This window comes from Amblyomma mixtum, chromosome 7, assembly GCF_055824585.1.
Source record: "Amblyomma mixtum isolate Tamu chromosome 7, ASM5582458v1, whole genome shotgun sequence".
Classification (NCBI taxonomy): domain Eukaryota; kingdom Metazoa; phylum Arthropoda; class Arachnida; order Ixodida; family Ixodidae; genus Amblyomma; species Amblyomma mixtum.
Genome location: NC_143018.1, coordinates 88344772 through 88359570, shown reverse-complemented (window position 1 = coordinate 88359570; position 14799 = coordinate 88344772). Strand labels below are relative to the sequence as shown.

The 14799-nt window shown below is 45.8% G+C and overlaps 1 protein-coding gene across 4 annotated transcripts; it reads right to left on the bottom strand.

The window, feature by feature from the left end:
• Positions 1–587: 587 nt before the first annotated feature.
• On the bottom strand, positions 588–13204 carry LOC149336762 (syntenin-1-like). Of its 4 annotated transcripts, none has more exons than XM_089553112.1 (8): positions 13052–13204; positions 12236–12294; positions 10055–10261; positions 7191–7367; positions 3938–4113; positions 2789–2930; positions 1745–1866; positions 588–687 (listed from the first exon to the last, which is right to left on the bottom strand). In XM_089553112.1, exons 2-8 carry the CDS (start codon positions 12287–12289, stop codon positions 633–635), a joined length of 933 nt encoding a protein of 310 aa, XP_089409238.1. In that variant the 5' UTR covers positions 12290–12294; positions 13052–13204; the 3' UTR covers positions 588–632. The 4 variants fall into 4 exon arrangements, with proteins under 4 accessions (XP_089409238.1, XP_089409241.1, XP_089409239.1 ...); XM_089553115.1 differs by having other exon boundaries at positions 12236–12331; positions 13052–13157; XM_089553113.1 differs by lacking the exon at positions 13052–13204 and adding an exon at positions 12867–13024.
• Between the last annotated feature and the right edge of the window lie 1595 nt (positions 13205–14799).

Here is a 14799-nt window from a genome sequence, read left to right as displayed (position 1 = left end):
TATATATGAAACAAACTCCCTCTTTTGCATGCTAAGCAGATGTGGGTATTCGGGTGCCAAGGGAGGATTCCTTGCCACTATAGGGCAGTTATCTGGCATACTCGTCTTGCATTTAAAAAGATGCAATCATCAACAGCACTTGAAAGGGTGTAGCTGCCATCTCTAAGTATACGTAAAAATCCAACTTATGGATGTTACAGACACAATAGATGATGAAATCGCAGCGCTTTCAGAAGATAGGTGACTGCTCAGTGTTAATCAACATACTGGATTAGGTGCGCTCTGAAGCAAAATTGCTAATAAGAAGAGACAGGTGTGACGCGAGTGATTCTTTCCTTCAGCAGCCATTTGGCAAGCACAGGTGACAGCCATCAAGGCTCTGGCATGCCAGTTTACTACATTAAAAATAACAAATGCACAGCAATAAAATGTTTGCAAAGCGGAGCACAAGAAACAGCACTCAGTACTAGACATCAGCCATCAAAAAGAGAATGGCGAACATATGGCCCATCAAAAAACTTCCAGCATGGTGGCTCAACTTTGCACGGCCAGATGATGCTTGTTACTTCGCCCGATGGGACTTGCTGCAAGGTGGATTTCTTGGGTAAGCCCTCCAACAAACAAGCATCCGCTTAAATGTCGGGGATTGAGTGGTCCATCAGTTTCTTCAGCATGCCTCCAGACGTGCTGGAATAGTAGAGAGAGCAGCAGCGTAAGAATTCAGCAGCGCTGAATGTTGAGCGGATTTGCTTAGGAACATTAAAGGGACCCTGAAATGATTTCGATGGGCATATTCTAGAGCAACAGATCTGTCGAGGTGGTCAATGTGGGTATTCCAGTCAAACTGGAGAGCTCTGCGTGGACCCTATAAATAATAAATAATTTTTTAAAAATCGCTGCAACACACGCAGAGGGTCTACGCAGAGAGGTTTCCAATTTGACTCGAATACCCATAAAGACCACTTCGACGGATCCGTTGCACTAGAATGTGCCCATCGAAATCATTTCAGGGTTTCTCTAAAGGTGCCCTGAACCATTCCTTCAGTGTGGAGAGTTCACACATTCAGTTGGGAGAGTACAGTAGAACCCTGCCATTATGTTTTTCACAAGACCCCCAATCCCCCCCCCCCCCCCCCCCCCCCCCCCCATGCCAAAATACATCAGGGAAAACAAGTAGCAGAGAAGCGCACATGAAATAAATGTACGCCGTTTTTTGTTTTTTTTCTCTCATTTCTAGTAAGGGCAGCATGTTTCTCTGGAATTCGCAAGGGTTTGTGGTTATCACAATCATTCGTGTGCACAGAGTCTCCAGAATGCCCCGAGAGTTCTACATACGACTGAATAACAAGGTTAAGCGACAAGAACAGAAGACACACACTAATACTGGAAAAACTATGGAGACTTCTCACGCAATTATGCTGTGGCATTTCTGTTTCACCAGTACCCTTTTAATTTTCACTTTCTCAAATTCGGTTTTTGACTGCATCTTCATTGCTCTGATGTTGGTGGCTCTGACGAGAGTGCTAGTTTCTCTCGCTTACTCTAGAGGCGCTACTGCAAGTACTAGAGTGACTGTAGTCACAAAGCCCACAACAGATTTTGCAGAAAATGAGGCCCACATTGCTAACGCAGTAAAAAAAAATATGTCAACACAGTGTTTTGTGCCTGAATCGTAGATTGCCTTGTTCAGTCAAGAAGCACAAAAACAAGTGTCATTAGTCACTGCCTAATAGTTGCTACTTACTGTTTGATCATGTGGTCATAGACGAATGACGGCATCACTGTCACTGTTATGACATTCCCTGCACCGTCAATAATCTTGGTTATGTCGGAGTCCTTGATCCCCACCACGTTCTGGCCATTCACCTGCAAATAGCCCAAAAACAAATAAGACAAAAAAAGGGCACAATAAAAATGAGAAAAACAACACACAGCACTACAGATGGTTCAGATTTAACAAAGTGCAATACTTTCTTGCACTGCAGAACAAACAAGGGCAAAAAGAAGTTCCTCACAGGGACAAAGACTCGACAGAACAACTGAAAAGTTGCAATTAAACTAGGCTACCCTATGTTCATTTTAGCCTGGGTTCTCCAGACTTGCTCCTGAGCAAGAAATCGGTTTCCCTGATCACTGCACTCTCCACACATGGGAAATATAGTCAATCCAACAGGTAAGGCAGATAGCTAGGCGTTATCCAACGATGCATTTTAACCGACGGCCTGCGACACTGTCAGAGCTGTGCATAAATTTTTCTCTGGATTTGCTAAGCACCGTTTACAACTTCTCGTTGCAAAGATTAGCAGATGATTGTTAACGAAAATTGGAATGCTTAGCTTCAAGGATCTTGCTAAAAAAAAACACACCACTTATCGGTTTGGTTTGGTTTATTGGGGTTTAACGTCCCAAAGCGACTCAGGCTATGAGAGACGCCGTAGTGAAGGGCTCCGGAAATTTCGACCACCTGGGGTTCTTTAACGTGCACTGACATCGCACAGTACACGGGTCTCTAGAATTTCGCCTCCATCGAAATTCGGCCGCCACGGCCAGGATCGAACCCGCGTCTTTCTGGTCAGCAGCCGAGCACCGTAACCACTAAGCCACCGCGGCGGGTACACCACTTATCAGTTACACCACTTTAAAACATAAACCAAGAGACAATGCGATGGAACACCTTCCTGCCGATGGGGCCTCGATAACAAACTTTGTCACTCAAAGCATACGCCCAACAAAGTACGCTCTTTGAGCAGAAAAGCACGGGACGCATGAGCCCAATCAGTGTGCTAACCTCAAGAAGCTGGTGGTCAATCAGGAGGCCATTGCGCGTTGCCGACGAGTCCTTGACCAGGGAGATGATGCGGCCATCGCGGAATGCGAATCCGACGTGGCCCGTGCTCGACTTGTGCATTGTCACGGTGCGTTCAAATGGCCTACGGAAATGAGAAACAGAATGGGAGGGTATGCTTGAGAGCCATTCTTGCACAGTCATCGAAACTGGGCTACAAGGACAGGCCTGCTCCATTCAGAGCATGAATGTTCAAAGGTGCCCTGAAGAGGAATCTGAACTCGTCTTTTTGCCGCGGGAACTCAATCTACACGTTCCCAGCATTCTTAGAAACAGTGACTTATTGCCCTGTGCAGCCAATTTCCCTAATTAAATCGGATTAACTTCTGGCTCCCACCTTTTTTTTTAATTCCCCGCATACGGTGGGAGGAGTCGACCAACGCATGGAGTGCCTTTCATGCAGTCGCGTGGAGACTTTGCTTTCACTTTTATTTTGTTTCTTTTAGGTTTCCGTGAATAAATAGTTCTAGTCAGAGACTACATAACTAAAAATTAGGCCCACGGAAATAAAAATATGTGTGGACTCCTTGCTTTCCCTGATCACTACGTATTATTCTGCCGATGGCAGAGCTGCAAGCCGCCACGGGATTGGGTGAAAGGTTGGTTGACTCCTCCCACCGTTTGCGGAGAATTAAAAAAAAATGGCAGGAGCCTGACGTTAATCGGATTTAAATTAGGGAAATCGGCTGCACAGGTCAATAATTTGAAGTTTCCAAGAACGCTCGGAACGTGTAGATCGAGTTATAGCTGTAAAAATACGAGTTCAGATTCCTCTTCAGTGCACCTTTAAAAAAATCATGTAACACAAAGCACAAACCTAAGTGCAATAGAACAATGCAAATTTGAGCGAAACATTCAATGCAGTGCAAAACCGGAAGAAAAAAAATTTGTGTAGTAAAATAAGAAATAAAAAGGAGTCATATTAATGTGCGCTGGTTACATACACCAGTGCGGTACTTTCCAGCAGTTCTTTCCCTAAGAAACGATACGGGCAGTACACGCACGCACACAGTAAAGCAAGGCATTCTGCAGAATCCTCCTGAGCGTAGCGGAGCTCAAATGGCAGAGGAGAGAGTTGCCTGCGAGGCTCACCTGTCCCTGACAGCGATGACAATGCGCTCTGGGTTGGCCTTGGCAATGAGCGTGTGCACTTTGTCGACCGAGTAACCGGCGAGCACTTCCTCGTTGACGGTCAGCAGCTGGTCCCCAAAGCGCAGGCCAGCCAGGGCGGCCGGGCTGTTGGCTTGGACCAGCACCACAAAGATGCCCTGCATAGGAGAGAGATAAAGAGGTATGGCTGAGCTATATTAAAATGTATTTATTTAGGATGCCTACTGCAACAAAAAGGAATAAAGATATATGCACAACTGGCGGCAGAGGAAGAAAATGTGTATATAAATATGTACATGTATGAGTATGTATATGTATAAATATGTATATGAAGAAAATATATATTTATTTAGGATGCATACAGCAACAAAAAGGAATATATAGTACATATATACATATACATATTCATACATGTACACCCCCCGTCAAAAGTATACGGCCCAAGGGGTTTGCTTGTGAGGCCTGCAGCATGCCCCGTTATGCATCCTCAGCCACCGGAACCTCTCGAAGGAGGAATGACATCGTGTCCTCAATCCTGCCAAACCTTGGACTGCTAGATATGCTTGGGAGCCCCGCTAAACTCCTTAGAATCAAACCCCTTGGGCTGTATACTTTTGACGGGGGCTGTACATACATATACATATTTATATACATACTATTTTCTTCCTCTGCCGCCAGTTGTGCATATATTTTTATTCCTTTTTCTTGCTGTAGGCATCCTACATAAAGAAATTTTTATTATAGCTCACATATATGCACAATTGGCAGCAGAGGAAGAAAATATGTATACAAAGAAAATATATATTTCTTTATTTAGGATAGAGCTGTGCACGGGCTCGGGCCGGCCCGAAAGCCCGTACCCGGCCCGGCCCGCGGGCCGGGCTCGGGCCTTGCGGAAGTCTATTCACCCGGGCCCGGGCCGGGCTCGGGCCACGGTATATTTGTCTCGGACGGGCCGGCCGGGCTTCGCGATCGCGATTGCTCCTGCGTGGCTCCAGCCGCCCTACTGTTGCAAGGTTCGAAACTAATCTCCACATGAGTGGTCTCACGAGCCCAAATCAAATCAAATCAAAAAATCAAATCAAAATTTTATTCGTCTGTATACGTACACATTCATAAATTCTGATCTGCCTGAGCACATTTTGCTTGTTGGCTGATCAGGCAGCAGGTGGAGAAATACCTCCATATGCATACATTACTTGTCTAAACACTCATACTAACAGAAAAAAAAACAAAAGAAAAGGAAAAAAAATGACACTGCACAAAGGAAGGTGAGGTGAAGAGAAAGGTTATCCTGACCATGGAGCACAAGATAGCAACGATGTTCTGCCCACAATTTCGGCACCTCAGGATGCTTTCCGCCGAGGAGCGCGATCAAGTGTACGGGCGCATACGAGAGCTCGCAGCGTCGACACCCCAGGAGTTGCCGGAAACTATGCAAGAACAACCTCCTGCGAAAAAGCCGGGCATGGATTTGTTCAGCGAGTGGAGCGACGAAATAAGCAATCGGAGTGCCGAAAGAGACGAGCTGAGCGAGTACTTGGCCACAGAGTCGACCCCTTGCTCAGAGTTTGAGCTATCACAGTTTTGGAGAAGCAAGGCAGCGACGTACCCAAAGCTTTCTCTTCTTGCCAAGAAAGTGTTAGCCATTCCGGTTACCAGTTCAAGCAGCGAGAGAAATTTCAGCGCTGCCGGGTTCATTATGCAGGAGCGCCGCATTTGCCTCAAGCCGTCATCAATGGACGATTTGTTGTTTTCACATAATAACTTGGAGTGATAACTCTCTATATGCGCCGTGTTTGCATATACATGTACTCACTAATTTTCATCTAGACCATGAGAGCCGAGCATTTTAAAAACATTGAAATAAACTGATTTTCCTTAAATTATCTCTTTGTTTCATCGTCACTTCAATTTCAGTTTTGCAGGTCGGGCCGGGCCTGGGCCGGGCCTTAACTCGGGCCGGGCCAGGGCGGGCTTAGGTTTCTTCAGTGTCGGGCCGGGCCGGGCCTCCGTCAGTAGCGTAGGGCTCGGGCCGGGCCCGGGCTGAAATTTGCGGCCCGTGCACAGCTCTAATTTAGGATGCCTACAGCAACCAAAAGGAATAAAAATATGCAGAGAAAGGAAATATGCAGCAACAACAGCAACACTGAACGCAAAAGATGAGCAGTACACTTCAATAAGAGAAATCTTTTGCACAGCTTTGAAAATCGGGTGCGGTGGCAATCTTGTTACGTAGCTTACTCCAACCAGAAATTGTGTCTGGGAGAAATCAATAATTAAATGTATTAATGCAACATTGATAGCTCCCAATTTGTTTTTTTAGGATGGTTTCTACCGCACACATGATGAGGATATAGCTGGTCAATTCTGGTGAATCAATGTCAATATTACAGAACTATTTCTTCCTTCAGACTCTTCTCGACATGATCTTGGAGTACCGAACAACACATGTCACTTCTTGTACTTCAGCGTTGATGGCATGTAGATGCCAGCCCTGCAAGGTCATGCGGGTTGTATTGACACTCTCAATGAGTTCCTCAACACCTCAGGCCAGCTGAGAAAGCAAAAAAATTTAAAAAGAATGTAACCTTCGCTGAAAGCTTGGTGCTAAAGCTCTTTCTGCAAAACAGCTCTGCCAATTTCAGAAGTGATTCAGTCGGTGTAAAAAGGCTGAATGAGTTTCTATTACACCTCTGCGTTGTAGAATAAGCTATAACACACAGAGTAAGAGCTTTTGCCCGTGCTTCCAAGTTTTAATTTATTTAAATGCAGAAACAGCAGAAGCAGCATGCAGAGGTGCTCGTATAAACTACGAGAGTGAGGCACAGTACCTTGCATGCTATTTTGATCATACTTGGCTGAATGTGCCGTCTGTCAAGTGAAGAAAATGGTTTCTATCATAATGAATATCACTTGAAGCCATCCACCAGAGTTTGTACATAACCTCCAAAAACTGCCTTAAAGCAACGAAAACACAAACAGCTGCAGTGAACCTCTTCTTGCGGAGGAAGTGCACCTGAATGTGCAAAAAAAATTTTTTTCGTATCTAGCAACATCTGAAATGTTTTCCTGGCTATCGAAAATTTAATGAATTAGAAGCGGTTCCTGAAAACGCAGTTCGCACAAATGTTTGTTTCTGTATGGTCCAACAAAACACAATGGACAGAATGCGGAAATGCTACCCGACAAGCTCATCTCGTAAATCTGCCATGAAAAGCCGTCGGGGGCTAACCTTGTTGATTGCCTGGACACGGAGTCCCACTTTGCCCTTCTGGTCCTTGCAGAGGATGACCTCGCGAATCCCGTGGCTGACCTGCGCCCTCTTCAGGCCCAGGGAGGAGCCAGAGATGGGGGCGACCATGTTCGAGAGGTTGCCAGTTCCCATATACTGCGGCACCGCCACCTGGTTCTGTGGAAAACAGGAAGCGAGAGGACGGTTGGAACCAATCGGCACCATAAATGTCGCAAGAATGGCCTCATACACTCCACACACAAAAATAGAAAATCATAAATTGTGGGGTTTAATGCCTCCAAGCGAGACACAGGCTTGAGGGACTCCGTAGTAGAGGGCTCCGTAGCGTAGGGCTCCGTAGCGTAGGGCTCCGTAGCGTAGGGCTCCGTAGCGTAGGGCTCCGTAGCGTAGGGCTCCGTAGCGTAGGGCTCCGTAGCGTAGGGCTCCGTAGCGTAGGGCTCCGTAGTGTAGGGCTCCGGATTGATCTGGACCACGTGGGATTCTTTAATGTGCACTGACATCACACAGCAAACAGGCATTTTCGCATTTTGCCTCCATCGAAATGTGGCCGCCACAGCCAGGATTCGATCCCGCAACCCTGAGATCAGAAGCCGAATGTCAGAGCCATCGCGGCGGGTGCTGACACAAATGGGATGTGAAATGACTCTAGGCACTGACCTGTGCAAGGCTCGTGCAATGTGTTTGCAACCTTATAGTTTTACAGTTGTACTTTCTAGACTATGAGCAACACTTATCTCAATTATCTGCGTCCAGATAAGACATCTCATAACAGTAAGCTGAAACAAATCGATGACTCTGAAACAGCACAAAAAATTCAAACAATTTTTGCTCTTGATAATACGGGAATTCAGGTTAATGATGTAAAACTACTAGTGCATTGCACACCCCTTGACAGGAAAAAAGAAATGCATGAACAAAAGCAGTGCAAGGCTGTAACTCCAAAGCTTCAACAGACTGGTATTAGTCATAACCTTTGTCATGGTGATAACAGACAAACAATGCACAGACCTCGCAACTATCAATCGAGTAGATAACCTTTTGTGCTAGGAGCACCACAGAGTGATAACCATAACAGCCACATACTGGAGTGTTGTTACTAATTCCTGTAAAGTCAATGCACACATGCCAAACACATCTGTGAACTCACGGAAACCAGTAGCAGTAACATGAACAGCAGATATTTTGGCAAGTTGCAGAAATTTCCAGCACACGGAACAGCACAGCTAGGGGTTGGACTCCTCGGTTTAAAGTGAAAAAAAAAAAAAAAGGCGAATCAAATATTCAAAATTCGATTTTAATGAGGGGTGTGCCAAAATAAAGAAAAAAGGCCTTCGAATATCTGCTCAGTATGAAGGAAACTTCCGAAACAGGACATCCTTATTTTTTTCTTTCATACTAGTATGTGGTCTTTGCAGCCGGAATAAACATTACTAGACTGATTCAGCACCATACAAAAACATCTACAGAAATGTATACTGCTTGATTAGAAAGCATAAGAGTGTGCAACCTGCAATGTGGTCATGCAAAATGAGTGAGCAAATGAAATCCTTGAATCGACATGGCTGGCACCTAGGAATAAAATGCAGGGTCGTGAAACCTCTAATTTGAACTTTGAAGGATCGGAAGAAATCCCAAATTATCCACTGGCTGTTGAGTAGGTGTTACACTTGGTCGAAGGACAAAGCCAAAGTATAGAAGTCAGGGCTGCGGTTACATAGTAGTGCCGTTGGGTTAGTGCAGTTGTGCATTTTAAGGCATTGTTCAGCAATCTTAGATGCCTCTGCAGTACAGAAGGACTCCACGAATCTTTTGACTGCAGGCTGCTAGCAAAGCTCTGTTTGTTCACTCTGACTCTTAGGGCAGTTATTTGGTTAAGCAGGTTTCTCCACTGCATGTAAGTAAGGACAGCGATGCAAAGCCATGCACAACCATCGCCCAAAAAGTGTCTGCCTACTAAAATTTACCCAGTTCGGTGGCAGCTCTATCACTGGTGTCAACACAGAGACCACATGATGTCCCAACCTTTCACTCATACCAGTGTGACAGCTAAACGATAGCATGTCAACTCAGTTTTTAGATGTAAACTTTCACCTGAGCTTTTGTGTGACAGCTCCGTCATGTAAATTCCGTTATATTCTTTTTTCGGTAATGGCGACAGCCATTCCTTCCACAAGTACAGCTCTAAGTACGACCATTCGTGGGTTAATTACTGGCGAATCGATTCGAATCAAGTCTGCCCTTAAGTTAACAGGTAAATAGTTTGGGGAAGGCAACTGTGGGAATCGCCCGCTGCCGCAGCTCACGGCGCGTGCTAGAAAGAGCAGCGCTTTTTCTTGACTATATTTTTTTCACTGGGTTACGCAGTCAGCTGTTTCGATGCTCTTTGTTTGCGATCAAGCAAAAAAGTGGTTTGAAAACCTCGGAAAAGCGCCCACGGTTGATCGGTGAAGCGCTAGGCACGTCGCCTGCAGAAATGGAGTGCGGCTTCGCCGCATAACTTCAACTTCAACTGTTGCGCATAACTTCCAACGCACAACTCTCCTGCCTTTGGTAGCATATACAGTACCTCTACCTAGGACAAGACAACCCCTTTCCATGCATCTCAGCGATTGATTTTTACATACCACAGTTGAGCAAGTAAAAATGAGCATTGAGCAGCGGCTGACTGCTCTCTAATAATTTTGATCCCCTGGGCTCCTTCAGCATACACCAAATATCAGCACGCAAGCATTTCTGCTTTTGCCGCCATCGAAACGCGGCCACCACACAGGTGCTCAAACTTGCATTTAGTAGAACAACACCACAGACACTGAGCCAACATGGCAGCCATTCTATGCACACACCTGTGAGACTGTTGCCAGAGCGGTCAACTCGGGTGGAATATCCCTCGACAAGGAGAGGCCCATGTAGTCATCCAGGACGGGATAGAGGGCCTCAAACTTGTCGGAGGCAGCCGGAGCCGACGGGTACAGTCCATACGGAAGAGGAGCAGGCGCCGATGGACCAACGGCAGCTGTTGGAACAGACGATTCCAGGGGCTTTGTCTGCGCCTACGAGTACACAGCAGAGATTGAATACATACCTAACTGCATTTTAAAGATTCAAACTATGATAACCAATGAATTAAAACATCGCGCACAGCTCACTTCAGGCGACAAGTTAGCTTGAGAGCTCAGGCATTACTGTACTGATTCAGCAGTGTTCTTTGCCCTTAAAGAACCGATAAAAAAAGGCTGTACTAGTTTAGGAATTGAAAGAAATAAAAGATTCCCGCAAAAAGGAAGGGCATAGAACACCTATGCTACCACCAACCACAATGACAAACCAGATTTTCAAAAGAGTGTAGATACTAACTTTTGGGTGAATGTTTTCTTCTTTGCAATGATGTTTAGTTTAGTTTAGTTTATGGGGTTTAATGTCCCAAAGCGACTCAGGCTATGAGAGATGCCGTAGTGAAGGGCTCCGGAAATTTCGAAACCTAGGGTTCTTTAACGTGCACTGACATCACACAGTACACGGGCCTCTGGAATTTCGCCCCCATCGAAATTCGACCGCCGCGGCCGAGATCGAACCCTCGTCTTTTGGGTCAGCAGCCGAGCACCATAACAACTGAACCACCGCGGCTCTTTGCAATGATGTGTAAGGCATTATAATAGATGGATTACCCCATGGTATTCTCCTGTGACCGCTAAATAATTCACAACCGAATTTCTTTCTCTTTTTGTTTTGGTTTCAACAGCCAAGCGATGCCTGTGACGTAAAAGTGTGCTTATTCATCACGCGAGACATAAAAAACTGCGATATAACTGCTGTTTCGTCGTTTTTAACTCACTACAATGCCAAGGCTAGCGTGCCTCAAGAGCCGGAATGATAATGAATGTAGAAGCAGCAATTATATGTCACTTTTTTCACGCCTCGCGTGACCTATAACACACTTTGATGTCTCATTCAGCTGCTGAAACCGAAACAGCATGACAAAGAAATTCGATTATAAATTATTTAGCACCCAACCCGTAGGCAAATACCATGTGGTGATTCATGCATAGTAGTGTCTTCCGCATCACTGTAAAGAAAACATGCCACCAAATTAGAAGTTTTCCATTACGAAGTGGCACTCCTCGCAAGTTTTAAAAAGCCCCCACCTATTTAGCCAAATGAGTAGGAGCGATTTACGACGTGGTAAGCTTGAACCGTAGGTAGTGCTGAAATTAAATTGATGACAGAATGGCATTTAAAGCAATACCCTCTTGGGACACAGCATGTGCATTTGTACACACAGCCTAAACAATATGCAATTTTTGTATATGAGGCGCAATGTTCACAAATATGGACCCTAAAAAAATTGTCTACAATGCCATTTCAAGCCAACGATACGACATGAAAGCAAACAATTGTTTTCAAGATGGACGTTTTTGTGTTTTATGGTAGCTCTGGTAATGCCTCCAGTGAGTGTGTGATTTCTTTTGTGTGTGTTGCTAGCGTGAGTGATTTAAAATGGTTGAATTCTGATTTATTTACGTAATAAGTTCTTATGACAGGAATGAGTCATAAGAAGTACAATTGACACCCTTATCATAGCCACTGTTGAGTCACCATGTGGAGATATGAGATCTCTACAGAAATTCCATAATTACAAGCATCCGGAAAGATGGAAATTTTGTGTGCAATCTTGGCCCGCTGCCGCTGCTGGAAAAAATCTGAAACTTTGCCCCCTCTGGATAATAATTAGTGCCTGGAGCGGATATTTAGCAACAGTCCTGTGGATAATCAAACAAGGCGAGCTGCAATTGGAAGAAACCATAGCAGCTAGCGCACAAAAAAATTTGCATTTTTTTTTTGTAATTGCATTTCAGCAATTTATTTAGGTCTGGACCTAATTGGCTTTATTCCTATCCATAGGACAAGCAACCGAACTCCATGCCGCGCGCAGCACGGCTCCAACAAGTCCGTGCCTACTCAAAGTGCTAGCGTCCAAAACAACCAGCGGATGGCCAAGTAAAAAAAAATAAAAAACAGCACCTCACCTGGATCATATGGTCCACCTTCATATCCTCTAGCGTGGGGTACAGGCTCGACATCTTGACTGCAGCAGAGAAAAACCAGTAATGGTCCGGTGAGAACTGCGACAAGCAAGGCCAACTCATACAGCAACTCTCTTATCGACACCCTTCACATCGGCTCGACTCCGGAGCCGCTATTGTTCGATAACGTGGCCAGGGTTTTTGCAGCAGCTTACGTCATGCGAGAGAGCGAAGTTGCGTGATCAGTATCTTAAAAATGAAAATAAGAAAGCTCTACGACGACCTCACAATAGCATATCGTAGTCCGTTTCCTGAACAGCAGATTCAAAACTAAGAGCCTCCAGTTTCGTTACGCTTATGAAAAAGGGACAAAGAGCGAGCTGATAAGCCCTCAAGTGGTACATTTTTAACGGACAAAACACTGTGCATTCAAGGAAGTAACAATAACTGAGCGATGAAAGTAAGGCTGCTGCAAGGCCATTGAAACATGAAACATAAAAAAAGGGGGAGGGCCGCCTTACGACGACGGCTGTTAAGTAAACAAGTGTAACGTAATATGCTGTAGAAGACAGCTGCAATTGTGAACTTCTCCAAATACGCACGACGGCTTTGACATAACAGAAATGCAGTATACCTTTTCTTCAACCGAGTAAAACTTTGACGGCCTGATCAGCTGGTAACTTCGAAACGACAGGTGAGAGAGCTCTCCTCCTTGTGTCGCGCTGCACACAAGCTCGTGAAAGCCTTGGTCAAGCGGTAAGCGGAACGGTCCTTCGTTACCGGATCCGAACCAACGTCAAACGCGAAATACACACCTACCTCAATGTATTGACGATTCCAGGTGCAAGCACCAATGCGCCTGTTTTGTTTTCCCGACACTCGGTGACTCACCAGCGGGCAGAGCACTCGGATGCCGCTTATCGCGCACAGCGTTACGTATTTTGTCACGTGGTCGACGGCGCAGGCGCGCAGGCGTCACAGGGGTGACGTCAGGTTGTCAACACCGGAAGGCTGATAACACCAGTGATAATACCGAAGAGCCTAAACGAAATATCGTTCAACGTTTAAAGCGCATAGCATTAAATCAGCCCATATGCCTGCCTAACCAACAGTAGCAGTGAGGAACTGAAACCGAAACCTTTTGGCGCGCATTTTGAACAAGTCTTCCCCCGAAAAGAAAAAGAAATGAATGAATGAATGAAATTGTATTTAACCCTGTTTGTAAAAGTGTTATATCTGCGTTGGGAAGACCGGGCAAGACGATATCGCCATAGTATTTTTCAATGTCCAACTTTGGTTGACAGTGCCAATTTACTTTTGCTCTTGTAACGTTGGACAGTGCTCAGTTTCGAGCAGTACAAACACTGTTTTGTGATAGGTAAAGCGATTTCACAAACAACTGAAACACTTGGAACTGTTGACCTGTTCTGAAATGATCTATGCAGTAATCATAGAGTGAGGGAAAGACTCAGCTAGGTGGCATGCCAACGTTTCGACTTTTCTTCGTCAGACAATTGAGTCCTCTTGTCGAAACGTCGGCAAGCCCCCCGAGGCTTTCCCATACCTTGTTCACTCTGTAAATATCAAAAACCACCTGCATGCCACCTCTTCCTACCAGACTCCTTAGAGCTATGCATATTTTTTGATCGTCGTGTTCACGTTTCGCGGGGTTGTCACACTCATTTTCCAACCGTTCTTTTCAGTTTTCTTTCCTGGCAGTACCGCAGTCCCCCGTCGCCCCCTGAAAATCCCGACCACGCGGTCACTCCTCCTGTATCCGCTGCTGCCGCTTTGTCGCGATTTTTAACCCCTCCCACTGCTACAAACGCCATCGAGCGACGACTCGTATCGTTATGGCTCCCGCCTTTCAACGGGCTCCTTCACTTCCGGGGGCCCATGTAGCAACATCCATCGCCGCCGTCTGTGTACGCGCCGAACGCACGCATTATGGTTTTGGTTTATTGGGGTTTAACGTCCCAAAGCAACTCAGGCTATGAGGGACGCCGTAGTGAAGGGCTCCGGAAATTTCGACCACCTGGAGTTTAACGTACACTGACACCGCACAATACACGAGCCTCTAGAATTTCGTCTCCATCGAAATTCAGCCGCCGCAGCCGGGATTGAGTCCGCATCTTTCACGCATATTAACCTCGGCTGAACGAGTGTTCTCTTGCAGCAGCATGCCGTTTTCGTTGCGCACTCTTCTCAGTAATAAAATTTCATGTTGTAGAGCTGTGTTTTACTCGAGTATTTAATTACATAATCATGACGCCCACTACGTCTACACATCTGTTAAACGGCGGTGCAAAGCATGTGCGAAGCAAGCGCGGGAGCAGTCCGATTCGATTCACATAGCTGCCGGGCCGAGCGAGTCACGTGACCCTCCTCAATGCTAGCGCGCATCTGACGCGCGCGCGCGCGCGCCTCTCCTCTCCTTTGCGCTGCTTTCACACTGCGCACCTGCTGCTCATCAGGCCCGTGTACTGTGCGATGTAGTGCACGTTAAAGATCCCCAGGTGGTCGAAATTATTCCAGAGACCTCCACTACGGCACCTCTTCTCTCACTC

Bases quoted from the DNA above. Each gene is read 5' to 3' on its own strand.
- LOC149336762 (XM_089553112.1), bottom strand. From the start codon at position 12,289: ATGTCGAGCCTGTACCCCACGCTAGAGGATATGAAGGTGGACCATATG. The intron at 10,262-12,235 runs GTGAGGTGCTGT...GTGTACTCGTAG, and splicing joins AGGTGGACCATATGATCCAG to GCGCAGACAAAGCCCCTGGA. The intron at 4,114-7,190 runs GTTAGCCCCCGA...TCTCCTATGCAG, and splicing joins GTGTCCAGGCAATCAACAAG to GGCATCTTTGTGGTGCTGGT.